This window comes from Dermochelys coriacea, chromosome 19 (assembly GCF_009764565.3).
Source record: "Dermochelys coriacea isolate rDerCor1 chromosome 19, rDerCor1.pri.v4, whole genome shotgun sequence".
Lineage (NCBI taxonomy): Eukaryota > Metazoa > Chordata > Testudines > Dermochelyidae > Dermochelys > Dermochelys coriacea.
Window position 1 is genome coordinate 7,063,056 of NC_050086.2, and position 26,059 is coordinate 7,089,114.

The window sequence follows — 26,059 nt, forward strand, 5'->3', positions numbered from 1 at the left end:
CAGTGTAGACAGGGCTATGTCAGCAGAAGAGCTTCTCCGACCAACATAGCTGCTGCCGCTCATTGGGGGTAGATTAAGTTGATGGGAGAGCTCTCTCCCACTGGCTAAGAGTAGCATCGGTGCAGCTGTGCCAGTGTAAGCTCTCTAATGTAGCCTTAGCCTTCCCTGAGAGCAAACACAGTCCTTTTCCCCCACTGGGTAGCCACACAAAGTATAGGGGAAACTGAGGTACACATAGGATTCATAAAAATTACAAAAAATTCCCACTGTGTCACACTGCTCACTATAGCGGTGGTGAAAAGAAAAGGAGTACTTGGGGCACCTTAGAGACGAACACATTTATTTGAGCATAAGCTTTCGTGAGCTACAGCTCACCTCATCGGATGCATATATATAGCAATATAGCGGTGGTAGTGCTGGTTGTTGAGTGGCAGGAATTACATGCAGGCTTTACCCTTTGGTCACTCACTCAGATGACCCCAATAGTGCTGGCAAATAGGGCACACCTGTGCAATGGGATGGGCCAGCCACTCCCATCCGGGATGGGACCAATGTACATAATGCAGCGCCAGGCTATAGGCTTGGATGGCGGCCCATCTGGAAAGGGTCTTGAGGGACGGGCTGTTCATGGCCTCCACAGTGTCACCTGTGGGATGCGGTGCAATCGCTGATCCCACCACCCGGGGTGACCCCAACTAATGCACGCACGTGGGGCTCGAAGCGGACAGTCTGTGGTGTCTGTATGCGAGTGGCCACTGACTGGTGACTGGCCCTTTAAGAAGACCTGGGCGAGGGAAAGGGTCCAGGCCGCCCAAAACCCTGGAAAATGGCGGCTCCCAGGGGAACTTCAGCGGCACCTTCGCCACCCACGTGACCGGAGAGCGCGCTCGGCGCCCTCTGGGCCCGCCCACCCGCGGTCGCCTCGGCGCTACGATTGGCAGCGGGGGCCCGGCAGCGGGCTGTGATTGGCGGCAGATGGCGCGAAGGGCGCGCGGCGCTGGAGCCGCACGCAGCGGGCAGGAAACAATAGAGCGGCGGCTGGCGGGGACGGAGGGAGGCGAGGAGCCGGCTGGCCGCACCGCCTGCACCGGCGCCATGGCGGACAAGGAGGGTAGGCGAGAGCGCGGAGCCGACGCGCGGGCCCCGGCCGGCCTGGGGCCCCTTCCCTCCCTCTTCGCTGGGGGGCGGCGGCTCGGCCCCTTCCCCGGCCTGTGGAGAGCCTGCGCCGGGGGGGAGGGGCCCGGCTCCCGGTCCCCCTCCCCGCCCGCCGGAGCCGGTCCCCTGGTGGGAGGCCGCCCTTGCCGGAAGGGCTGGGGGTGGGGCCCCGCTCCTAGGCTGGCTGCTGTGGAGGCGGCCCCTAGGTCTGGGGGGGCGGGGTCCGTCCCCGGGGTGTCAGGCCGCGGGCCCCGCGCCGCCTATGGCGGGGGGGGGCCCTGTCCCTAGGAGGCCCGGGCGTGTCAGCTGTTGGGTGCGCTCCGGCCCAGGAGGCGCCTGCTCCCCCTCGGGCCCCCTAGTCTGGGGGTGTCAAATGGGGGAGGGGGGGGCTCTCGGAGGGGCCCTTCTGGGGTTCGCCACCGCCCTCGTAAGGTCACTGCCGTGTCCTGTCCCTGTGAGTGTCAGGACCTTCCGCACCCGCGGCAGGATCCCGCAAGCTGCACTCGCCCCTGGGGCTGGGGTTGTCTAGGGCTGTGCTTTGCTCATCCAGCCCAGCTGCCCTGGGATTCCCATTTCCTCCCTAGCCGCCTGCTGCTGCTCCCTCTGCCCGTCTGCGAGGTGATTGTTCATTGAAGAACTTCCTACCCTCTGCTTACAGGGGTTCATTACTTGTGATTCCCCAAATCGCCCTGATCGACTAGTTTAACTCTCAAGGGCCCCAGAAACTCCTCTTTTACACGCATGGGAGTATCTTTGCTGGGTCTGGATTCTATCCCCATCTTTATTACTTCATTTTTATAGGCTTCCTGGGTTGCTCAAGCCTAGATAATAAGAAAGGAGGGAGATTTTGGTTTTCATGTTCAGTGAAAACATTAGAGGAAAAAATGCCATTCTAAATTGTGGAAAGCTTTGTGCATTATCTTTAGTGAGGGTGAGTTGGTTTAGGTTCAACTCATCTGTCACACAAGGAAATGCATAGGAATCTATTGGCTGACTTAAGGCTACATAGCCTTGTTGGGGATATTTCTAGTATGAACTGAGCCCAGCTAGGCACTGCTCTTTTGTATTCCAGGCATATTTAATTTTTATTGCTTCCTACATCTGTGTGACAATGGATCTTTAAGTATTGGTTCTGGATCAGTCTTATCTGAAGAGAGAGAGGTGATTGTATGTGCTGCAGGGGATTTTTAATCCAATAGTTGTCTTTTTGGTAGAAGTATGGTGTAAGTATCAGCAATGTAAGACAGATAGCTAGTTGTTAAATGCCCACTCATTGTCTTCTTGCCAGCTTATAAATGTACTTGTCCATATTAATTTTGTGCATTTAAAAAAAAAAACTTTAGCAGCCTTTGACGATGCGGTGGAGGAGCGTGTGATCAATGAGGAATATAAAATTTGGAAAAAGAACACTCCTTTCTTGTATGATCTGGTAATGACCCATGCTCTGGAGTGGCCCAGCTTGACTGCTCAGTGGCTTCCTGATGTAACAAGGTAAATTAAGCCTGTTATTTTGAATGAGGAGGGAGAAGGTGATGGAAGAACAAATTTGCTATCACATCTCATTGCAGTGAGACTGTATAATTGCTGTCTTCCATGACCCAGCTGTTTGTGCTCTTGCCTTATGAGTAGTGAGTTGAGGACTGTTATGGCCTGCAGAATGTTAGCCAATACTTCTGCTCCTCCTTTTTGGTTTAGAAACGAGCTTCTGTTTGACAGTCTTTTTTTTTTTTTTTTTACCTGTATTCAAAATATCCAGTTGTGTTCTGCTCTTCCCCCACCACCCTGCACCAGACAAAAGCTTCAGAGTAAAAGTAAACCGTTTACATATGTCCATTGCCTGCTTCCTTGTCTGCACGCAACCACTGTCATCCCCTTAATTTCTGAGCTAATTTATTTTCCATCTGCTGCTTGCAGAAAGTGCTAATGAGCCTCAAGGTTTTACTCCACTAAAAGCTCCTTGGGGGTATATCAGTGATGCTCTAGAGGGGCAAAGAAAACAAGTAGGCTTTGGTGTTGTGAGGACTCCAGTATGGGATCTGGAAGCAACCTTGTTTGTAGTGAGGGGATTTCCTATCTGAGTAGGAGGGCAGGGACAATGCTAAAATGAGTGGGTGGTTGTGCTGGTTGTTCTGTAAGGGCTAAGTTCCAGGCAATGGTTCATTCTGATGAGCTGATTCTCTCTCCCTTGATTACTCATGTAATTTCCTTTTGTTGTAGACCTGAAGGCAAAGATTTCAGTATTCACCGACTAGTCCTGGGGACCCACACTTCAGATGAACAAAACCATCTTGTGATAGCTAGTGTTCAGCTGCCCAATGATGATGCACAGTTTGATGCTTCACACTATGATAGTGAGAAAGGAGGTAAGAGATAAAGGAGATGAACAAAGTGGAGTTTTAACCTTTTTCTCACTAGCTCTTGGCCTTTTCTTAGCTTTGGGTTGGTAAAGTACAGATATTTAATTTAATTTTTTTAAAAAAAAAAACTTACACTACTAAATCATCAGGAAAGGATTCAGCTTCTCTCTCATGGATTTCTACATAGTACCTCTAATCGATATGCTACACTGAATGAAATTTAATTTTCACTTAGTAAAATGTAACCTTTTTTTCTTGTAACAGTGATGAAAAGAAAGGGGGGAGGAAGATTTAATGCAAAATGGTGGGGTACAACTGTATATCCATTATGAGATGACTGAATTCTACAGGTTGACTTTTACATTGCATAAAGTATTCCTTTGTAGTGGCTGTTTTCTTAACCTGGTGAAAGCGTCCTTTTCCTCTGCCCTAGAGGGGGTGTAATGTTTCAAATGTCAGCAGGATTCAAACTAAAGAGAAGAATATTTGTGCCAGCCCCTTCAGAATAAAAAGAATGATTGTACTTTGTCCAGTTAAATAGTCAAATACTTTGGGTTTGGATCCCATGTTTTCTGCAGCCTTGTTTAACTGCCAGTGTTCCTATTTGTTATAAGGAATAGCTATTTTAGTCAGTTTAATCAATTGTTCTACGTGACATATATCATTTCCAATCCAGTTGTTTGCTGTGCACTTTCTTGCTAGAAGCCAGGATTGTGCAATTGACATTTTGATCTTTTGATTTCTCAGTATTCTTCATGAACAGGAGTCTATCTAATAAAATACTTCATTTTAGTATTTGTTTTCCAGAAATGTCAAATCTCAGTAAAGCTGCTTCTTTTCTCCTTGGTATCTTAATCCTTTTTATTTTTCATGATGGGTATTGAATCATGATATTTGAATACTGTTTCCAATTTAAAGTGAGATAGAGAATCTCTTCACAACAAAACTTTTAATCATGGTCCTAAAATGGTTTTGGTTTTAATTTAATAACTTTCACATTAGTGTCTCTCAAGGAATATACCCCAAAATACTTGTTCTCAATTTTGTATTCAGATGCTAAACAGCTTCAAAAAGGTTATCAACTAATTTTTTTAGTCATCTTTCTATAACCCTGATATACTTGCTGCTACTCATTCTTCCACATGAGGCAGTATGGCCTATTGAACTGAGCACTAGACTAGAAGCCAAGAACACTTGACCTAATCCTAGCTGGGGCACTAATGAATGCCTTGTCTAAACACCCATGGCAAGGCCTTCTATTGTGGCCTTGGGCAGGTTGCTTAATGTAACCTTTCTACCTCAGTTCCACTCTGTAAAACAGATTTGTTTGCTGCTATGGTTCATCTAGCTTCTATTTTAAGCATATGTTATTAGTTGTAAATGAGAGGCGCATAAACAAGAACTTTGTTTAGTTTATTACAAGAACATTAAAAATAACTAAGAGTTCATATTCCTTGTTAATGTCCCAGTACTATAAAGTACATTCATCACAAAAGAAAACCTTGCCCTTTTACTGTGAGTTCAGTTGATGAGATTTAGTGAATTAATAGTTTTCTATCTAAAAATTTAAAAATTTCTCTGAAAGTCTCATTTCTTGCATTCATGGGCCAGATTCCAATGTGGTTTCATTATCATTCAGAAATGGAAGAGAAATCTACTGTGAATCCACTCATAGGAGTAGGTAGATTGATGCCAACACTGTGGAAGAGAGGTCAGGAACTCTGTCCAGGGATTCTGTCACTCTGACACCTTTCTCACCTCTGGTCCCCTGCTGCCAGATCAATGGTGGTAGGTCCTATTCTCTTTCCTAGACTTGGGGTTGCCTGCCAGATTTTTCATACAAGGTTCTGTATCTTCTTCAGGGAGCCTTGGGGGTAGGCTGAATTGGTCCTGTCTGCAGAGGCAGGCTGAACTGTTGAACAAAATTGTGCTGTAGCTCCAGGCCTTGAAGGACAGTATGATGCTTTTGTTAAATAAAGTTTGGTATCATCTAACTGGGCAAGACTCGAACTGTGTTCTGTTTAGGAACAGATGTGTTCTAATGGATCTCCCAACATACATCACCTATTTGTAGAACAGATAGGCTCTTTTAAAACTATTAGTCTTGAACCTTCACCAGTAATAAATTTGTTGTGAGTTTCTTAGCTGAAATAATTAGCAGAAGCTTCTAGTAATAAACTGTCTTTGGGGGTGGTTTGGGAGCTAGTTAGAGCCCTGTTGGGTTGATGTAACAACAACAAATGTATTTTAAAATGAAGTATTTGAAAATCTGCTTCTCCTGGCTTATTTTCTATGAATATTGCTTCAGAACAATGAATTGTCCTATAATCTATGTGGATACTTCCCTGGCCTTGAGTTCTCGTATTCTGTTTTGAATGACATGCTCAGTTCACTGTTAACAGCTATCTGTTCCTTATTTCCAGAGTTTGGAGGCTTTGGCTCTGTTAGTGGGAAAATTGAAATTGAAATCAAGATCAACCATGAAGGAGAAGTGAACAGAGCACGCTACATGCCCCAAAATCCATGCATCATTGCCACAAAAACTCCATCCAGTGATGTCCTGGTCTTTGACTACACCAAACACCCCTCTAAACCAGGTGTCTGTAGCTCTCCTTTGCGATAGTCCAGAGCTGAGCACAAACTCTAGTGGATAGGCCTTATGAATCTGTGTGTGTGTGTGTCTGTGGGAAGGGTGAAACAGCCCAATAGAAGCTTAAGAGTTTGTGTGGGATACATCTTGGTTTTTAACTCTTAGAATTAAAGCTGATTTTTGTTTCTCTTGTAGAAGACTTCTCCAAGGAACTAGTTGATATGTGTTCTCAGTGGCTGCCTCACTGAATGCTCTGTCATGTCTTGTTTAGAATCTAATTTTTAAATATTTATGTATTGTCTGAGTGGGGCAACACTAGCAGTTCCTCACTAAGGCCGTGTTGGGAGTTTACCTGTTGTGGTAATGGAGGATGCTCAGTGGCCAGTTGGAAGCTGTTTTGTTTGCTAGGTGGCTAAGCTGCTGTCCTGGCTAACAGGGATGTAAAATCAGCAAACAGCCTAGGTAAAGTAGGAAGGGGGGGTAGCCTTAAAAACTAATTTGGCCTCTTTTGGGAGAAGCCAACGAAGATCATTGCTAATATCAAAATGAGTGGGTTTTGGGAACTTAATTGAAAACGGACCCTACTAATGCACTAAGGAGAATGGTGCAATGTAACCCTGTTCCTATTTTGATCAACCAGCCTGACAAATTACTTCTTGATTTACAGATTGTAGACATGGAGAAAAGACTGTCTTTATGTTTTTACAGCACCTTAGCATAATGGAACCCTGGTCCAGAATTAGCTTCTCAGTAATAAATGTTTTGAAATATTATTCCTCCTTTTAGCAGTTTAAGAAAACATTAGTTCTAACTTTTTTTTTTCTTTAGCCTTGTAGATTGTCTTGGTGCATTCTACAGCTTTTCTTAAAAATGAAATGGTCCCACTGCTGGAGAAAATGCTCAAGAGACTAAAGTGGAAATCCTGTTTAAAATGTGAAAGCAAAGCTTGAGGAAGCACTGTAGAACTTTTTCATGGTGGTCTGGGGTGGGCTTGCATGAGTGGAGTTGTTAGGAACTGAAGTTTTCTCACATTGCCTTTGCAGACCCTTCTGGAGAGTGTAACCCTGATCTGCGTCTTCGTGGACACCAAAAGGAAGGCTATGGACTATCATGGAATCCAAATCTGAGTGGGCATTTGCTTAGTGCTTCTGATGATCACGTGAGTATTGTAAATATATATAGAATGCTGTGCTTTTAGTTTAACAATTGCTTTTTTGGGGGTGGGTGGGGGGAAGTGAGGAGAGTTCCTCTATCTTAAAGATACACTTTTTCTTTAAGACCATCTGCTTGTGGGATATTAGCGCTGTTCCAAAGGAAGGTAAAGTGGTGGATGCAAAGACCATCTTTACAGGGCACACAGCAGTAGTGGAAGATGTATCTTGGCACCTGCTCCATGAATCTCTTTTTGGATCTGTTGCTGATGATCAGAAGCTCATGATGTAAGTGGGTAGTATCGTTATTTGTAAAGTTGAGAACATTTCCCCCTTTCTTTTGATGTTAGACAAAAGTTTATATACCATCACGTTCCCTCTCTTTGTAGTTGGGACACCCGGTCAAACAACACCTCCAAGCCCAGCCACTCTGTGGATGCTCACACAGCTGAAGTGAACTGCCTCTCTTTCAATCCCTATAGTGAGTTTATTCTGGCTACAGGATCAGCTGATAAGGTATGGTCTGTCTTGAATGTGGACAGATGACATCCTTTAAGCTCATGTTCACACAACTATATATTGCTAACTCTGGTAAAAGTATCTCTTGCCTTTTAATTTTATTTTTCCTTCTTTCTGAATAGACTGTTGCTTTATGGGATCTGAGAAACCTAAAACTGAAGCTGCACTCTTTTGAATCTCATAAAGATGAAATATTTCAGGTACAGTAAAATGGTATATTTTTATGGAATTACTTTGATTTTGTTTCCTGCAGTTGAGGGGCCTCCAACCTACTGACACCCTGCACAGCGTTAAAATATATTGATTAAAAACTAGTCCATTTCGTTCCTTTCCTTCCACTGTTCTTATTACTAAGGATATTTGCATTAAAAATTTGTAGCGGTTTTTGACAACTTTATGCGACTCTCTCCACAGTAACTAGTTGCAGTGAGGAGCTGCAGCAGATAGTGAGCCCTTTAAATGTGGGAGAATACCAAACCTTTAAGGAGTTAAAATGATTGGGAGAAAGGAACAGGTTAGATGAGAGGTAGCTTTAATAGCCTTTTCTCAGTATCACTAGAGAGAAATGTTAGCAATACAGAGTAGAATTAAATTATTCATGGTGGTAGACAGAAACAAGGCGGTGTGCTGAAATGTCTGCAGCATGTTCATCATCTGGATTTGTCCCTCAAGGAACGCTGCACCTTCTTAGAGTACAAACTGGTGACCAGTAATGGGGATCTTCAGGATCAGTTAGAGACAGTGAGCAATTGGGAAAGCAGGACACCTTTTTTAGACAGGTTAGCATCTTCAGCATCAGAAGAGATGGCAGGTGAAGATAATTGTTCAAGAGCAGCAAAATGGAAGACAGTGATTTGAAAGAAAAGAATATGCAGGGGTTTGTTGGGTAAGATGCTTACTATCATTGAGAACTATAACAGTTTCTAAATAAAAGGAGTACTTGTGGCACCTTAGAGACTAACAAATTTATTAGAGCATAAGCTTTCGTGAGCTACAGCTCACTTCATCGGATGCTAAATGCATCCGATGAAGTGAGCTGTAGCTCACGAAAGCTTATGCTCTAATAAATTTGTTAGTCTCTAAGGTGCCACAAGTACTCCTTTTCTTTTTGCGAATACAGACTAACACGGCTGCTACTCTGAAACCAGTTTCTAAATAGAACACTTGATGGCTTTTGCATGCATTGTTGGAAGATATGTGCTTAGAACCCTACACTCTTCCCTTGATCTCTGGCCCAGCTGCTGGATTAAGTAGCATTCCCAGGAATAGTTTGTCCTCCAGTTGGAGGCAATAACTCTAGTATTTGGGCTGGTATAAACAGGATTGTGGGACTTCTTCCTTTTTCCCTCTGTTCTGCTTTTTCTGTGCTCCATGTAATCTTGCCTCCTATTTCACATGAGTGCATGGTTTGTTGTCACAGATGGGAGGGAAAGCAGCCTCCTTGGGGGATGCTTACTGAAAAGCACTGCATCCTCCAAGAGAAGGAAGACTGGATGTTGCAGCTCCCTGGAGTCTGAGTACATCGCCTCATTCATGCTTTAGGCATGCCGTCATGTGTTCACAAGCCTCTCTTCCATGTAGAAGCATTATCAATGGAAAATTCATATTTTGAATTGATTCGTCTACAACTTGAAACTGGAAAATCACATTCATGAGAAAGCAGATGTAGCTCCACTAACTGTCTCATGCATCACTTCTTAAGATTAATCTCCTTTCTGATGTGCTCTTATTTGTGCAGGTTCAGTGGTCTCCTCATAATGAGACTATTTTGGCCTCCAGTGGTACTGACCGCAGGCTAAATGTCTGGGACTTGAGGTAAGTCCTAAACTGGCAGTGTTACCTGCTATTGTCTTTCCTGAATCAATTCCCTTGTGTCCTATGAAAACTGTTTACATTTTTCTCATTTCTTCTATAGTAAAATTGGAGAAGAGCAGTCCCCTGAAGATGCAGAGGATGGCCCACCAGAGCTGTTGGTAAGTTTCTCAGACCATAACACTGGATTTGATGTGCTTTCCAGCTCTACACTGTAGATCTGAATACTCTTTTTTGTATTTTTTCCTCAATACTAGTTTATTCATGGTGGTCACACTGCAAAGATATCTGATTTCTCCTGGAATCCCAATGAACCCTGGGTAATTTGTTCTGTATCAGAAGACAATATTATGCAAGTCTGGCAAATGGTAAGTGTGTTTTGGTGATTGGCATGCGTGTGTGTGTGTGGGGGGGGGGGGGTGTTTTTGTTTTTCATTGTTTGGTGGCTGTGTGGGGAAATGACACTATCTCAGATCTATTGAGCAGAGTAGAATTCCCTGCTCTGATACAGACTTGCTGTGCAGTACTGAAGCTGATTTAGGTTTTGGTTTTTTACAAACATTAAAGAAACTACTTCATGTCTCTCAATTCCAAAAATGGGGGTGGGGGGGTAGAGATGATATAAACATTCCCTTCTAGTATTTGGAACCCACACATTATATTAGTGTGTATGCAAGCCAAAGGAGAAGTTGGAAACTGATGGGTCATTGTCCAAAGTGAGTGAAATGCTTACAAATGATAAATAGAATAAATGGGGCTGGGGAAATTAATTTTATATTTTTTACATAACTCCCATTAGAAGCATAGAAAAAGAAACTAGTGTGTTTAAGTGACTTATACCCTGACAATCCCTTTTTTACCTCCTGCTTATCCACCTGGAAATGAGTGGAATAACCACTTCACAGGGGCTTTGGAATGATTGTGTTGAAGTGCTTAGAGATCTTTTGAAAGGCACTGTCTGAGAGTAGAGTATGTGTTAAATGTATGGAAAAGATCTTTTTATTGTTTTTAAAATACAGTGGGATTCTCGGTGATCTTCACTTACATGATTAGGGACTTGCCTCCTTAACTGTATTATGTACAAACTACAGTCTTTATAATGAGCCTTTGTTTAAGGAAATGCTGTGGAAAACATGACCATTATGAGAAGGTTGTTGTAGTTATAGTAACACTTCTGTAAATGCTAAATGGCCTTGAGGGATCTAGGGTGAGAGCTCAGTATGTGGAGATGAGCAACTGCTGGGAGTGCTCCAGTTGAATCCCTTTAACTTGGATAAATGTTGTCTTAAGTGCTTCTCCAATTCCCCATCCTCTATCTGTCTTGCAGGCTGAGAACATATATAATGATGAAGACCCTGAAGGAAGTGTGGATCCAGAAGGTCAAGGGTCCTAGATGACTGACCTTTTACTGTTTTTATAGTCCTCTTTCCCTCTCTTCCCTTCCAGCCCTTATATTGATTTAACACTGGTTTTGAAACACACATAGACTTTGTGTTCAGCCTTCCTTATGTAGATACCATCAACAATGCTTTTAACTCCAACAGTGAGGACCCTAACTTAAGGGCTTGGCCCAACTGAGCTGGTACTGTGCTATAGCTCCTTGTTTAAATTTCCTACAGAAGTTGATTGTGTATTGAGCTGGCCTAAGATGCCTTCATGAAGTGGAAAAAAAACTCACTTGTTTTTCTCTCTTCTGCTTATATGCTACAGCTGCAGGTTTTCTGGTTAACCTTAACCAAGGTTTGAGGGGTGGAGCCACCTAAGTGTGTGCCTGAGATGATGCAGTTCAGATGTTGCAAGGGGTTTTAATCTGTGAGCTGTTGATAAGTGGAGAGTGGTGTCTTTTTTTTTTTTTTGTCCTCTTTGGTAAAACTCAGAATATCGGGATCATTTTAGTCTGTGTGCCAGTATTTTCAAGTGCAGATTCTGACTTCAACCAGAACTAGCGTTCTTTCCTAAATTCTGGGTTTTCACTTTCTCTTCCCCGTTTGGTGGGCAACACAGAATTTTGGATACAGTAGCTATTCCTGCAGATCATTGTTCACCACCATGTAGTTTGCTCTATTGTGTGTTCTGGAGCTGTTTTCATATTTTCTTTCCTTTCTGTGAAATGGTTTTTAAAACTTGGGACCACCAAGTTGTAAAGTTGTATGTTTTTACCTGACTGATGTACCACAGATGGCATGCCCAGTAATCTGAAAACACCATTTGGTAGCTGGTATATGTAAAACAAAATATTAACTAAATGTGGATGAGCAAATTTTTTTTTTTTTAAGGAGTTAGTCCTTGACCACTAGCTTCTGCACATTTCCCACTAGGGTGACCTGTTCCACCAGTAGGCTGTTACTCTCCATGACTAATTATGTGTAAGTGCTTCAGATGGAATAAATTTGTTTTTCTACATAAATGGTGTGCTGCTTTGGTGTGTGTGTGTGGTTTTTTTAAAGTTTATCTTCAGGAAAAGTGCATTCTCAAGGCGAAATTGTATCTCTTACAATAGAGGTGCTTTCTGAGCAGCAGTGTATGGAGACATTATACCTTCTAGGAGGTTCTTTAAAAGATGTGACCTGCAAATCCTGCCAGGAGAATGCTGGTGTGTAGGAGGCAGGAGTATGGCTACTCCTCCACATCAGCCTCTGGGGCTATTAGCATTGGCAGCAGTATCATGTAGCATCTTCTTTGTGCCCCCTGCAGCCAAAACATGGCTGTCGTGTTAGGGGAGGAATGAAGGGTGCTCTCTTGCCCATTCCTTCTAGAGTACATGTAGAGAGCTATCCATAATCTAGCCTTCAGAAAGTTCTTCTGTTCACACCCTCTCAAGGACAAAGTTCTAATGGCGTGGCAGCCTTGGATGGGGGGAAGAGTCCCAAACCTTGATATTCATGAGGTCAAAAAATAAAATTCAAGCTTTTGTAGCATGCTTTACCTTTTTATATAAAGCTTTGTGATTCTGATTCATTCAACATTAAGGTAAAGCTTGGCCTTCAAGAAGTCATGAGCAGACTGTAGTAACCCTTTTCAGAATTACACCTGAGTCTGAATCTCCCCAGGTGCTTTGAGTGGGGCTCGCTCTACACTACAGATGCTGTGGTGCTGCTGCTGTAGTGCCATGGTGTAGATACTTGCTACAATGGTGGAGGGGGGGTTCTCTCTTGCTGTAGTTAGTTCACCCCTCCTACAGGCAGTAACTAGGTTGATGGAATAATTCTATTGACCTAACTGTGTCTACACAGGGGCTTAGAGGTCTAGTTAAGCCACCCTCAGGAGTGAATGTTTCACACCATATGTCAGTTTAAGTTTTAGATAGAGACCAGGTCTGGGTCTTAAATTCCTCCCCTCTAATGATTAATAGGGTGTTAGGTCTACATCCTATGATTAATGTGTGAACAAATTTACAGCTGTTTTGATTTGATCATGTGAGCATGTTGCATTCTCCCTGAGGCAGAATGTGCTTTGGGATATACAAGCAGCCTTTAAAACCTGAAACCTTACTTTCAAGGTGAGATTTTTATATAAAGTGGAAACAATTTATATGGGAACTCAGTTTATGGACCCTACTAGAACATATCACAGTACAGCAGTCACCTTTTGAGCTACACAAGAAACAATCCTGTTTACGGTACAACAACAGTTCTTTGAGGTGTTTCTTTGAAACAAAGAATAATTGGCTTTCTATATGACCCTTTCTGTGCAGGCTTATACGATCCACCTAAAAAACAAGATCAGATATGCTTTCCAAACACACAGCAAAACATTTGTGGCACCTTAGAGACTAACAAATTTATTAGAGCATAAGCTTTCGTGAGCTACAGCTCCCTTCATCAGATGCTGTAGCTCATGAAAGCTTATGCTCTAATAAATGTTAGTCTCTAAGGTGCCATAAGTACTCCTTTTCTTTTTGCAAATACAGACTAACCCAGCTGCTACTCTGAAACCTAGCAAAACATTTATCATTCTTCTTTATATGTTCATTGTTTAGTGCAAGTGTATTTTTCTGTGCCCTCCTGGAGGACAGCAGCTTTATTCTTTTCTACCATGCTAGAAGATCACCAGAGCAGCACCTCAAGAAATATAAACAAGCAAATGATTGTCTGGTATTCCTGACTTTAAATAGTTGCTATGCATTATTTAGGAGGGGTTGAGGAGGGAGAGGGAAATGTAAGTGTCCACTGCAGATACCTCAGTCTTTCACACTGAGCTCCTCTGTATTTATTTTCTGATTAAAATAAGGAAAGTCCATGGGTCAGTGTTGGTCGACTTTTTCTTCTGAGTTGCAAAGATGACCATAGATTTCTAAGCAGCCCCTGCAAGGGAATAAAGTAAATTTAGGCCACCAGTTCTATGAAATAATCTGGAGAGTTATGGGAGGAGGACTTTATTTATGAACACTCTAGTGCTGCAAAGTGTGCAGGAATAGCACTGGATAGCAACCAGGTTGGCCAACTAAGCATGTAGAACTGTGAGATTTGCCTCCAGAATGCAGATCAACTTATCCTTAGCACAGAGTCTGACAAACAAACTATTGCTATGGCAGAGAGGAATGGAGTTGACATGCAGGCCACAGGCAGAGGAGCAGACAACCCACACTTTCAAATGTGGGTGCCCAATTTTAGGTTTCTTATTTAGATATCTCAATCCATATTAAATGGCTTAACTTTTAGTGGTGAACACCTGCAGCATGTGTAAGTATCCAGGAATTCTGACTATTGGGCAACTTTTATTTAGGTGCAGATATGGACTTAAGAGTCTAAGATTGATAATTCACATTTGAAAATGTTGGCCTTTGAAACCTGTGATTCAGAATAATCTGGCCTACATCTGTAGTGTCCTAAAGTCTTTGCTATCTGATACCCCTTCAGAGGGGTGCATATAACTAACTCCTTCTTTGGCAGTCTAAGGGAAGCATGATATTTCTCTGGAGTGAAGGAATATTTTCTGAAACTGAACAAAAGGAAAAAGTGTGGGGGAAATGAATGCTACAATAAAAAAAAATTACTAAATACCTCCAGAGCTGGTACAACCTAAGGAAGGAGTAAGATGTTTCTAAGTGAAAACCTTGAGAAGCGAGACCAATGATTGTACTGATGCAAATCAATGTATTTTTGTTTGAAATTCTTGGCATTGTGGAACATTTCCATAACATGAGGTGTCCTGAGGAAAAATTAGCTGTAGTGGTATCTTGGCTAGAAGGGGAATCCCCCCCCCCCCCGTGGATATTCTCCATCACCACAAACTAGTGCATTTCCCACACTTTTCCAAAACTGGGGCTGCCTTCAGGAAAATTGTGACCCCACTGCAATCCTTCTGTGTTGCTAAAGGTCTATCCATCTCCTCCTGCTCTCTGGTAAATACTTGAGTTCCAATCCCTCCCCTTTCTGGCTGACACTAATGGTATTGTGCCTAGTTTGTACAGTAAGTGCTTTCCATCAAAGTAGTACTGCGCTGGCCCCCGGCTTGCATAGGAACTAGGAGCCTTAGGCTCCTTCTCAACCAATGTCTAAGGCTGCCCTTGAGAACTACTTAAAATTAAACTGACTTGTAAATAGATAGCTCCTGGTGCAGGCTGGTCATCAGCTCTTCCAATTCTTGATTCTTGTGTTGCTGAAGTTGGACCGCATTTTTCAGCTCCCTTAGCCTCTCTTCCATCTCTTCTACCTGTTCCTGTGGACAAAGAATGTCTGATGTGTAACTCTGAAACACCGTACCTGGGAGATGAAGGTTAACCAGCTCTTAGTGTTGCTTTCATGGGGAGGGGTGGGAGGGAGAGGTTTTGCCCTGTTTACAGCCATCAGTATAGCAGGTCTGCCTGGTTACATTATGGGTTTACACAGTTGCAGCTATACTGATGGCTAGCGCCACCCATTGATTAATTCCCCAGTATAGATAAGGAACCTAGTTTGCCTAGGGAGGAAGTTCTATTCTTGGCTGAATGTGCTAATGCATGTTCAGTAGGCTCATCTGTATGTATGGGATGTGTCTCAGCTCATAGCGCGTAAAGAAGCAATAACTGAAGTTTTAAAGTAGCAGCTGTGTTAATCTGTATTCGCAAAAAGAAAAAGGAGGACTTGTGGCACCTTGGAGACTAACAAATTTATTTTGAGCGTAAGCTTTCATGAGCTACAGCTCACTTCATCGAATGTATCCGATGAAGTGAGCTGTAGCTCACGAAAGCTTACGCTCAAAATAAATTTGTTAGTCTCCAAGGTGCCACAAGTCCTCCTTTTTCTTTTTGCGAATAACTGAAGTGTAATACAAACAGGAAAATTGTGTGTCTCAGAGATCTAATCTATTTTTATCTTAATGTAAAATTTCCAGGCACTAAAGAAGAAATTAATGGGGAAAGTATGCCCTGAGTTCTTGTGTGATGTGGAAATAGCAGGGAGATCATCTGAATCAATCTTCAGCAAGCCCTGTCCTTTCAGAAAGCTGAATGGGAAAAGAAATCTAAAATTGATGTAAAGCCATAAGCTGGTCTGGACATAGATGGCTTGACCTCTTCATAAAGAGCCTGCAGCATGTTACCTTCATGCATGATCAGGGGAACTTGCCAAAAGCTTTTCAACAGCAGCGTTCAGAAAGGCTATAGGGATTGAAATCCAAGTCCAGTTTTAGAAGCCACTGGCTGCCTTGGCTTGCTTTAATTTAGCTGAAAAGCTGTAAAGTGAAATGGGGGTAAACGTTGTGGATCATCATCTAAATGCACTCTGCAGATATTTAATTGCTTTTCCTTTCCTTACAAAATGGGGGAGAAATGCTTAACATCGGACATTTCTCTTGTCTTTATAGATAACCTGTGGCAAGGGAGGCAGCCCAATCCTGTGCAGAGTACTTGACACTGTTACTGTACTATTTAATGCAGAGGAAGTCAGCCAGGCAGTGCTTTCACTGGGTCCCAAAATGTTAGGTAAACAGCTGTATCAGGGCATTCAGAAAGGCTTTAACTTGTAAAGGAGCCCCAACTTCATTTACTAGATGGCATAGACTATTAATAGGGGTGTTAAGAAAAGCAGAGAGAACAATACTGAAAATAGTCTGCCATTATAGGCCTTGACAGTACATTCTTCCCTTTTTGAATTTTGTGGGTTCAGGTTTGGTCTCAAAAAGCATATTCCAGAAATAGAAAAAATTAGGGAAGGTGTTTAAAGACAGGGGAAGTATTTCTATAGGAAAAAATTAGAATTGGACTATTATGTTTAGAGAGGAGGTGAATATGATAAGGTATAGAAAAAGGGTCGGCTAGGGGGCTTCTGTTTATCCTCTCATAATACAAGAACAAGATAAAGGAAATGCAGCAGATTTTAAAATGGAAAAGGAAACTTGCACAACTCATTGAACACTGCTAAGAGTGTGGCAAAGAACTTAGTAAGATTCAGAGAAGGAATAGTCATTTATCTGAGTAATATCTGCTATTGCACCAACTGGGATAAAAAATGTTTAAGAGGCATAAACTGTCACATTTCAGGGCATAAATCAACTATTAGCTGCATTTGCTTAGAAAGAAATTCCCTCTCCTTTCCATTCCCCAGAGCAGGTTGTTGCATAAGTAGCCATAATGAAGGTTTATAGCTTTCTTTAAAGCTTCTTCTAATGTTGGCAATTGGAGGACACCGGACACTAGACTGGATGGGACGTTAGTCTAATCCAGTATGGAAATTTGGAGGAAAATCATTTTTCTCTCTAGGTGGGGGAAAATGGCACAATTGAAACAATTGAGAGGGGTCTATAGCTCTTCCCATCAACATCAGTAGTTTAGTATTAACACTGTGTTTGGCTTAGGCATTTATAATGGTGCCAAACATCTCCACAACTGGTCCTTTGTGTTACTCAAACCAGTTGCTAGCAAAGGCTTAAATTTTCAAGATAATTGACATCCACTCTCTGGCTTTGCCAATGATGGACCAGTGAGGGCAATTCCAATGTGTCTTACACAGCAGCCTGAAGCTCACCAAGTTAGCAGCCCAGTGTCTTGACAACAAGGTGACAAGATAAATAACAGGTGTAAACCATTTAAGGCTTTATAAACTAACCAGCACCTGGGACTAATCCCAGAAGCAGATAGGGTACTCTGAACACTAGTGTCTTCATAGAAGCTCGCTTGTTATAAGAGGAGCTGCTGTATTCAGCACAAAGTAAAGCTAATAGGTGCTTCTCGGGCAGCCCCAGGCAGAAATGTGATGTGCTGCAAGTTGAACTTTTTGGATACATCTCTTTGTTTCTGAGGTGCTTATCTCTGTGGTATTTGAATATGCATGTCTCTAAGGCAGAAATAAATCTGCAGGTGTGTTACATATCTGTAAGCTAGTGTGTGTCTGTATGTTGGATATGCAGTAGTGTTGTATTCCTGTTGGTCCCACTTTATGCCTGTGTATACATAGACATGTTCTCCTGGGACAAATCTAAATAGAGAGAGGGCCAGATCCTCTGGTGGTGTTAATTGGTGTTGCTTCATTGAAGTCAATGGAGTTTCACTGAATTATACAGAGGATCTGTTTCATTGTGTCACATAAGTCAGTCAAAGCTTGGAGGCTTTTAAAAAAACAAACTTTTAGCAGGACTTGTATTGGACATCTGATTTAAATGCAAATACGTAAGACAATTGCTGCAAGTATAAAAATCAACAACTTTGGCACTACACTGCTTCACAGGCTTTAAACTAAAAAGAAAAGGAGTACTTGTGGCACCTTAGAGACTAACAAATTTATTAGAGCATAAGCTTTTGTGAGCTACAGCTCGCTTCATCTGTAGCTCACGAAAGCTTATGCTCTAATAAATTTGTTAGTCTCTAAGGTGCCACAAGTACTCCTTGTCTTTTTGTGAATACAGACTAACACGGCGGCTACTCTAAAACCAGGCTTTAAACTCACTCCTTGACAATAAACATGCATGTGATAAACTCATGCTGGTGTGCTTTAGGCCCTTAATTAATATTTGCTTTTAAAGTAACACAGCTAAAGTTATTTCTGCTCCACTGTGCTTCACACACTGTGCTAGGTAGGGATTGGCTTTATTTGGAGGTGTTATCTAGGTGCCTCATGTTTGAAGAGGGGATCAGTTACTGATCCGGTTAAATCAGAAGAATATTCCCTTTGGCTGCTCATACTGATGAATCCCTAGCAATATTGCCTGGTGTTCTCTTTATTTCTAGCCTCTTTTCTGCCTACCTAGCAGCTGCCATTGCTTTGCCTTGCCTCCATCAAGGAGAGGGGACATCTGTCTTTTCTGGGCTGCTAAATGTATTGGCAAGTAGAGGGTGTCTGACTTTCTGTTACCCCTATTATTCCCTGCCATCTTTTCCCTTGGCTCTGAGTGCAGTGTCTTCTATATCCTAGTTTCCACAGGTTTCAGAGTAAGATTCCCAACTCTTGTGTGTAAGGTACTTGTCTAGCACCAATCACTGTAGTATGCAGTTGCTGAATCCAGGAGCCCCAGACCGCCTACATGGAAGCAGCACAGACTAGGCCTAGACTAGAATGGTGTTTAAGCTATTTTATAAGCCCGTAAAGCATACCCTGTACTGGAGAACTTCTTCGTCCCGTTTTTGCTTAATGAGCATGATCTGTTCTTCCAGACTTCTGTTCTGCAGCCGCAGCCTGCTGGCCTCTCCCTTCAGTGGTCGCAGTGTCTCCTTCAGCCCATGAATCTCTCCCTGTGTTTGTTGCAAAGCCTTAGCACTGGCTTCTCTCCTTTCTAAAAGGCACACAAGCTGTGGCTCATAGTGTTTCTCCAGGCCCTGGCGACTCTCTGCCACAAAGCTCTCGAACTCCATGGAAAGCCTTCGGCTCTCCTGCAAGTAATGGCTGTCCCCCCGGTATTGGGGCATTTCCAGGCGCTGCCTGAACTGTTCCTTCTGCTTTTCACAAGTCTCTCTCAGCTGCGATATTTCTTCTGAAAGCTGGCTGACCCTGGTTTCCAGTTCAGCCCGATAGACTGCATACTGGGCCATGTCATGCCGTCTGGTTTCCAGCTGGTACTGGCAAGCCACGCACTCTCTGGTCACCTTGAATAGCTTGTGCTTGACTTGTCGGATCTCGATCCTCAGATTGTCCCGCTCCATCTCCACCTTGGCCTGGAGTCTGTAGGCTGCCAGTATCTCCTCATGAGCTTGTCTGATTTCTTGAAGGGCGGGTTCCCGGAGCAGCATGAGTTCCTGGATGAGGTTATCTCTCTCCTTCTCCAGCTGCTCCACTGCTTCAATGCATACCTGGAAATGCTCTCCTAGCTCCTCAATGCTCAGAGTCTGGGACTCTGCAACATCCAAGTCCAAGAGAGCGTCTGCACCATCCACATGCTGCTCCAAGGGTGCGTCTGTGTTGTTCAGCTCCAGGGGGGTGTTTGTGACATCCATATGTAGCTCCAAGGGGGCATGTGCAACTTCAGGCTCCAACGGGGCATCTGTAACCTCTCCCTCGAGCTCTAAGGATGTACCTGTATCATCCACATGCATCTCCAAAGGGGCTTCTGAATCTGCCATCAGGTCCCTGGAGATGAGAGATGAAGTGTGAATCAGAACAACATTCACTGTGAGTTTCAACCTTCCCTTTCCCTCTCCGAAGTGTTAAGGAATGGTTCCTCAAACTGGTTCCCCTGAACCAGGAACATTTAATGGTGTGTTAACCTAAGCACCTGCTTCTGCTGCAAAGCCCCATCTCTGCTGCTCTTAGCTGCCTTTGCACAAGTAAGGCACCCTTCCTGTCCTTTACAAGAGACCATGCTCTCAAATTCACAAGCTTCTTCAAGCATGAAAGCTACAGTATTGATGCATTGTGCATGGTCTTACAAGAAGTTTGCCCTTAAAAAATCTGATGTTTGAGAAATAAGATAAGTGACATTGGCTCGAATGGACCGGGAAGAAGAGATTTGTAGTAGTAATTTGAAAACCAGCTGCATTCCAGGAGTACCCAGCCTCCCAGAACTGTAGAGCCACTTCTTCATCCAGTGGAATTGCAGGGAGTTACAGAATAAACAGCCCAGGACAATACAATGCAAAGTTGCACTAATATGACTGGTCAGGTAGTGTAAACTTCACTAATGATGCAAACCGTTATCCCATGGCAGGATGTGACCAGTGAGTGACTGCTGAAACACTGGCACGTAGACACTACGGTGATTGTTGCATTGTAAATACCAAGGTAGATATATCCTTTTGTTTCCTTGTTGCTGGTAGTAAGACTGTTTCTGATCCCTCCTTGTTGCTTCATAGGGACTAGACCAAATGATCCTGATCATTTACTCATTGTTTCTTCACACTACCTTGCGCCACAAGTACAGAATCCTACTGGAATGTCTGACTATGGCCATATGTACCCATAGACCAACTCAGCTAAACTTTTTTTGTTTACATGAGTGAAGGTGTTTGCTGATAGAGGTTGGGTGTGGAAACATATCTCTATTTTTCTTCCGTAGTTGATACATGAGCTGGTAGCTAGATGCTGTAGGGATGGGTGCATTGGACATGCCTAGATTCATATTACTGCTTGTCAAATTATATTTCTGTCAGATTAGGTCTATACTAGAAACTTCAAAGCGCTGCTGCGGCAGCGCTTTGAAGTGTGAGTATGGTCACGCGCAAGCGCTGGGGGAGAGGTCTCCCAGCGCTCCTGGTAATCCATCTCCACGAGGGGAATAGCTCTGAGAGTGGCTCCCAGCACTCGGAGCCTGTCCACACTAGCACTTTAAAGCGCTCAAACTGGCTGCGCTCATGGGGGTGATTTTTTTCATCCCCCGAGTGCAGCCAGTTTGAGCGCTATACAATGTAAGTGTAGACAAGCCCTTTAGAATTGAAGCTTTTTGAGGCAAGGACTGTTTTCTGATCTGTTTGCACAGGGCCTAGCACAGTCCCCAGCCTTGGTTAGGATGCTGAGGTGCTCCAGTAATACAAAATAATATCAGTATTCTTGCCTCTCCCACATGCTGTAACTGGACTATATGTGCTAAGTCTGTATCTCTTTTATTTTTAGGAGAGAATTTACTCCTCAGAATGATAGTCAAATGAGAGGCTTTTACTAGATGCTGTTGCATTGAGAGCTTGTATACAAAATGTCAGGCAGACAGCGGTTTATACAGTATGCCAAGTTATAGATTTTTTTTTTTTTCAGTAAAACCTGCCTGGTTTTTGCCATGCTGACACAGCCTTCGAGAGAGGGAATGTGCTGTTAGACTACATCCAGGCTCTCCAAGATGGCTGAGGATGGAATACAACATTTAACACAGAGTAGAGAAGCTTCAGCTTTCCCAGGAGGGATTCTTAACTCGCCTCTGCATCTGTGAGCTGATCATTCATCCACTACAATCTGTGTAAGTCCTTAATACACATTGTTACAAAATGCTTCAGTTATAACTAGTCTAAATGCATGTGCTTTGGGGTCGTGAGGAGAGAATGATCTATTGCAAAAAGGCTGTTACATTGTTTTTTAAAAAAAATTATACCCTAGAATATGTTCAGTGGGGAAGCTACAACCACACCCAATTTGGAGTAGAGTTAGAGAGGAAGAAAGCATGCTCGCTGCCAGCATGGATCTGAGCTAACGTCTAGTCACCTAGAAATAAATTAGTGTAGGCTGGCACCATAACAGCGCTCCCCTCTGTTCACTAAAACAGTTCTAAGATGAGAGAACAGATTATTTTAATGGATACGCTCCCTCTTTCCAAATAAGGCAGTTTTCTGAATTCATGACACATCCCTAGCCTCAGAAGCAGGGTGAGTGTCTCTTATTCCCTAAGGGGGAAGGGGAAAAATCATGAAAAGGTGAGGACAAAAGCAGAGACCTTTTTCAGCTGGTACTATCAACTTTTTGGCTAATTGAACCCCTTGGTGCTCATCTGCACGTGTGGGACTAAAATCAGGAAATAACCCCTGCCACACCTGTCCTGCTGTTGCAGGATTTAATCCTGAAACTGATCAACTGCCCAAGACCACACACTGCAGTCCCACCCTTCCAGATCTGGGTTTAGAGATTCACATCCACTCACCATGCCACCCCACTTCTCGTGTGTGGGTGGGTGGACATACACACTCTTTCTTTCCAGTTCACACGAGGAATCTCTTAACTGGCACATAACATCCCTTCCTTATGGTCCTGTGGTGAAGTACAACACATTCTTCAGCACAGACCAGAATGGCTGGTAGTCTGACCTGCATGTATTGACTAAGGCAAACTCCTTGCAGATCTTCTAATCCTGTCAAATGAATGAAGCTGCTGCCTGCAGGAGCCCTGCTGCCCTACATTCTGAGCAGAGCTGCTGGACTTTCTGGGTTAATCCCAGCATGAAGGGTGAAAGTGGCTGTGCTCAGGGAAGACCCCTCCCCACCCCTCCACTTTTGCCCCCTTTACCCCATCTGGTCCCAGACAAGGGAAAAGCACAGTCACAATTTACAATTGTTAGCTCTCACCTTTCTCTCCAGGAGCCCAATTCCTCGTGTTCTGGACTGGACGTGGGTGTAGCATGGGAGTGTGTATTTGCTATTAATAAATTGTTGGAAACCAGAGCCCCCTGGCCTCCAAGCAGCAATCTCCCTTTCTTTGCCTGGACGCCAGCTGCAATGCCAGCTGCAGGCTGACACTGGATCCCTCCCAGCTTGGTCAGGGAGGAGGAGAAGGAGGGCGGAGAAAGGGAGAGCTGGCTCCTTGCTCCAGATCATTTTTAGCAGGCGGCAAGTAACAGCAAATGAGGCTGGGTCCTTCCAGAAGTCCAAGGCAGGCTATGGGCCGGGAGTCTGGATCTAAAGCATGCCTATCCTGGGAGGCATTTGCCAGGGAAGGTGGTGGCTGGAGTTACCCTGTCCGAGACAGAGCACAAGCTCTGGGTTGCTGTACTCCTTTGATTTTTAGAAGGATTTGAAGTGATGGTTTTCATTGTGTAGCCTTAAGCCCGCCCCTTCCCTGCCCTTATTGGGCCCTCTTCCCTGACTGGCACAATACCCTTACCATCCCGGTCCAGCCATGGCGATGCTTGCACAGAGAGGCAGCTGTCTGGTGAGCAGTACGTGAGAAAGCAGATGCAGTGGAATGGGTGGGATCAATTGGAGGGTGGGGCGTAAGGGTTTGTGATATTCGTTCTGAGTTCTTGGCCTGTGATCAGTTTTAGTTGACTGGAACAGAAAATACTACAGAATTTTTTTGAAAAAAACCCAGCAAATCACTTAAAAATATTTTGAGATTAAATGGACTTTAGGGATGGGGCACTGCTAGGGTGACCAGACAGCAAATGTGAAAAATCGGGATGGGGTTGGGGGGGTAATAGGAGCCTATATAAGAGAGACCCAAAAATCAGGACTGTCCCTATAAAATCAGGACATCTGGTCACCCTAGGCACTGCCCACTGCTCTGGCTAGGATACCGATCTGTGAGTCAGGCTCCTGGGTTCAGACTCACTAGTTGATCTAGAGCTAGTCACTTTAGATAAAATTTTCAAAAGCACCTAAATCATTTAGGAGCCTAAGTCCCACTGATGTTCAGTGAGATTTAGGTCCCTAAGTTCCTTGTGACAATGAGGCTGTGTCTACACTACAGGCACAGTTACCACACTGTAGCTCTGCCACTGTGACACAGTAGTATAGAAATTTCTTACTGGGGCTGAAGGAGTTTTTCTGTCACTGTAGTTTAATGCACCCCCTGAAGAGGTGGTAGCTAGGTGGTTTTTACACCAGGGCTTAGGTTGGCTTAACTACATCTCTTGAGTGTGAATTTTTCACACCCCTGAGTGATGTATCTAGGTTGATCTAAGTTAGGCCTAGACCAGGTCTTAGACTTAGGCCAGGTTAAGGTGACCCAGTTACGTCACTCAGGGATGTGAAAAATTCATACCTCTGAGCAATGTAGTTAAGCTGATCTAATGCCAGGTGTAGACAGCACTAAGTCAACAGAAGAATTCTTCCATCAACCTAGCTACTGCCTCTCCGGGAGGTAGACTAACTACAGCAATGGAGATCCCCCTCCTGTTGCTCTAGTGGTGTCTGCATCAAAGTGGTGCAGCTGCAGCATTTCTAGTGAAGACATAGCCTATGTCTACACTACAGCCTTCTGCCAGCATAGCTCTGTTGGTCAGGAGTCTGAGATTCCCTGACTGAGCTGTGCTGGCAAAAGTTTGTTGTGTGCACACAGCTGTACTAGTAAAACTACACTTTTATTGGGTTAGCTTGTTTTGCACATGGGCGAGTGGATTTGCCACACTAGTATAAAGCACAGCTTTGCCAATATAGCTGTGTCCACACTAGGTCTTTGCTGGGTTAGTATTTGTAGTCCTATACTGGTAAACTGCTCCTGGAGTAGATATAATCTTAGGCTCCTAAATCACTTACTTGCTTCTGAAAATTCTATCCTTTGTGCCTCTCTGTCTCCATGTGTAAATGGGATTAGAATGACTATGGTAAAGCACTTTGAGATCTGCAGTTGAAAAGTGACTAAGTGCCAGGTGCTGCTGCTATTAGGAATAATTAAGTTCTCTCTCCTTTGTCAGTGCACTTCAGTCTTCCCCTCCCAGCTGGCACAAGAGGGAGCTCAGTTGTGGTTCCTAATAAACCTGCCCACCCCCGCAGTGCTGCTCTGACAGTAACATTCTCCCTGTCGTTTGGAATGCAAGGGGGCTTTGTTGTTTCAAGATTGCACCCTTTCAAATATATTCCCATTTACTAACATGGAATACCAATATACAAATGTGCTCCCCTCATGCTTAGTCTCCTCTGCAATGTGGCTATTCTGAGCGTAATGCAGAGAGCACGGAGGAGAGATGAGCCAAGCTGTGCCCACGAGGTTCTGCTGCTGCAGATGCCCTTTCCTTTCCAGTGGTGGTAAATCTTCGCCTAGGTAAGTCCCTAGCCTGGCAGTTGTCTCTCTCCCCCTCCAAGTTCTCAGGGCATCAGGCCAGTCTTGGCCTTGCTATATCAGCTGCAGCAAGCTCAGAAGTGGAAGAAGATGCCAGCTACTTTCTAATGGTACTTGCATAACCCTGTGATGATGGTCTTCCCAATATAAAGGACTGCTCTATAAAACCATCAGCAAAGGAGTGGAAAGATGTAAAACTATAGATGTATAAAGATTGTCACAAGGTATACCTAGCCCCAGGAAGGAGATGTGTCATACAGTCAAGTCTATAAGAGGCCAGAGTTTACCCTTTGCATTTGCAGACCTGACAAGTCTTGGAGTTTCTGCTTTTTGGATTAATTTTAAGACCGTTTTAAAAGATTCTCCCTCTTGCAATTAAGGGCTTTGTTGTGTTTCAGTGAGATGTTCACAGCCTCACTAATGACTTCTCAACACCTCCTTCACTTTTGAGATTGTCAGGTCTTGACAACCTTGTATTCCTATTGTACTGATAGGCCTTGTGATCTGCACGCCTTTACATTTAAAAAAAAATATAAATCTGTAAATCAAGCAATAATCTATGGGGGGAATTAAACTAGACCTTACCTTTGCTGTAACAGCCCTGTTTGTGCCCAGTCCTCAACATCTTCCCCAGCAGTTGCTGGCTGGCTCTGC

At 43.7% G+C, this 26,059-nt stretch overlaps 2 protein-coding genes across 6 annotated transcripts; one reads left to right on the forward strand and one right to left on the reverse strand.

The window, feature by feature from the left end:
* Positions 1-634: 634 nt before the first annotated feature.
* Positions 635-11,991, forward strand: RBBP4 (RB binding protein 4, chromatin remodeling factor). Of its 4 annotated transcripts, none has more exons than XM_038377680.2 (12): positions 635-1,111; positions 2,499-2,646; positions 3,373-3,518; positions 5,936-6,109; positions 7,146-7,261; positions 7,381-7,541; positions 7,643-7,769; positions 7,895-7,972; positions 9,511-9,587; positions 9,688-9,745; positions 9,842-9,952; positions 10,912-11,991. In XM_038377680.2, exons 1-12 carry the CDS (start codon positions 976-978, stop codon positions 10,975-10,977), a joined length of 1,398 nt encoding a protein of 465 aa, XP_038233608.1. In that variant the 5' UTR covers positions 635-975; the 3' UTR covers positions 10,978-11,991. The 4 variants fall into 4 exon arrangements, with proteins under 4 accessions (XP_038233608.1, XP_038233606.1, XP_038233609.1 ...); XM_038377678.2 differs by having other exon boundaries at positions 842-1,111; positions 7,363-7,541; XM_038377681.2 differs by having other exon boundaries at positions 857-1,111; positions 2,502-2,646.
* Positions 11,859-26,059, reverse strand: SYNC (syncoilin, intermediate filament protein). 2 transcript variants are annotated; one of them, XM_038377683.2, is made up of 5 exons: positions 25,991-26,059; positions 22,975-23,361; positions 19,093-20,062; positions 15,121-15,245; positions 11,859-13,888 (listed from the first exon to the last, which is right to left on the reverse strand). In XM_038377683.2, exons 3-5 carry the CDS (start codon positions 20,053-20,055, stop codon positions 13,828-13,830), a joined length of 1,149 nt encoding a protein of 382 aa, XP_038233611.1. In that variant the 5' UTR covers positions 20,056-20,062; positions 22,975-23,361; positions 25,991-26,059; the 3' UTR covers positions 11,859-13,827. The 2 variants fall into 2 exon arrangements, with proteins under 2 accessions (XP_038233611.1, XP_038233612.1); XM_038377684.2 differs by lacking the exon at positions 22,975-23,361 and having other exon boundaries at positions 25,991-26,029.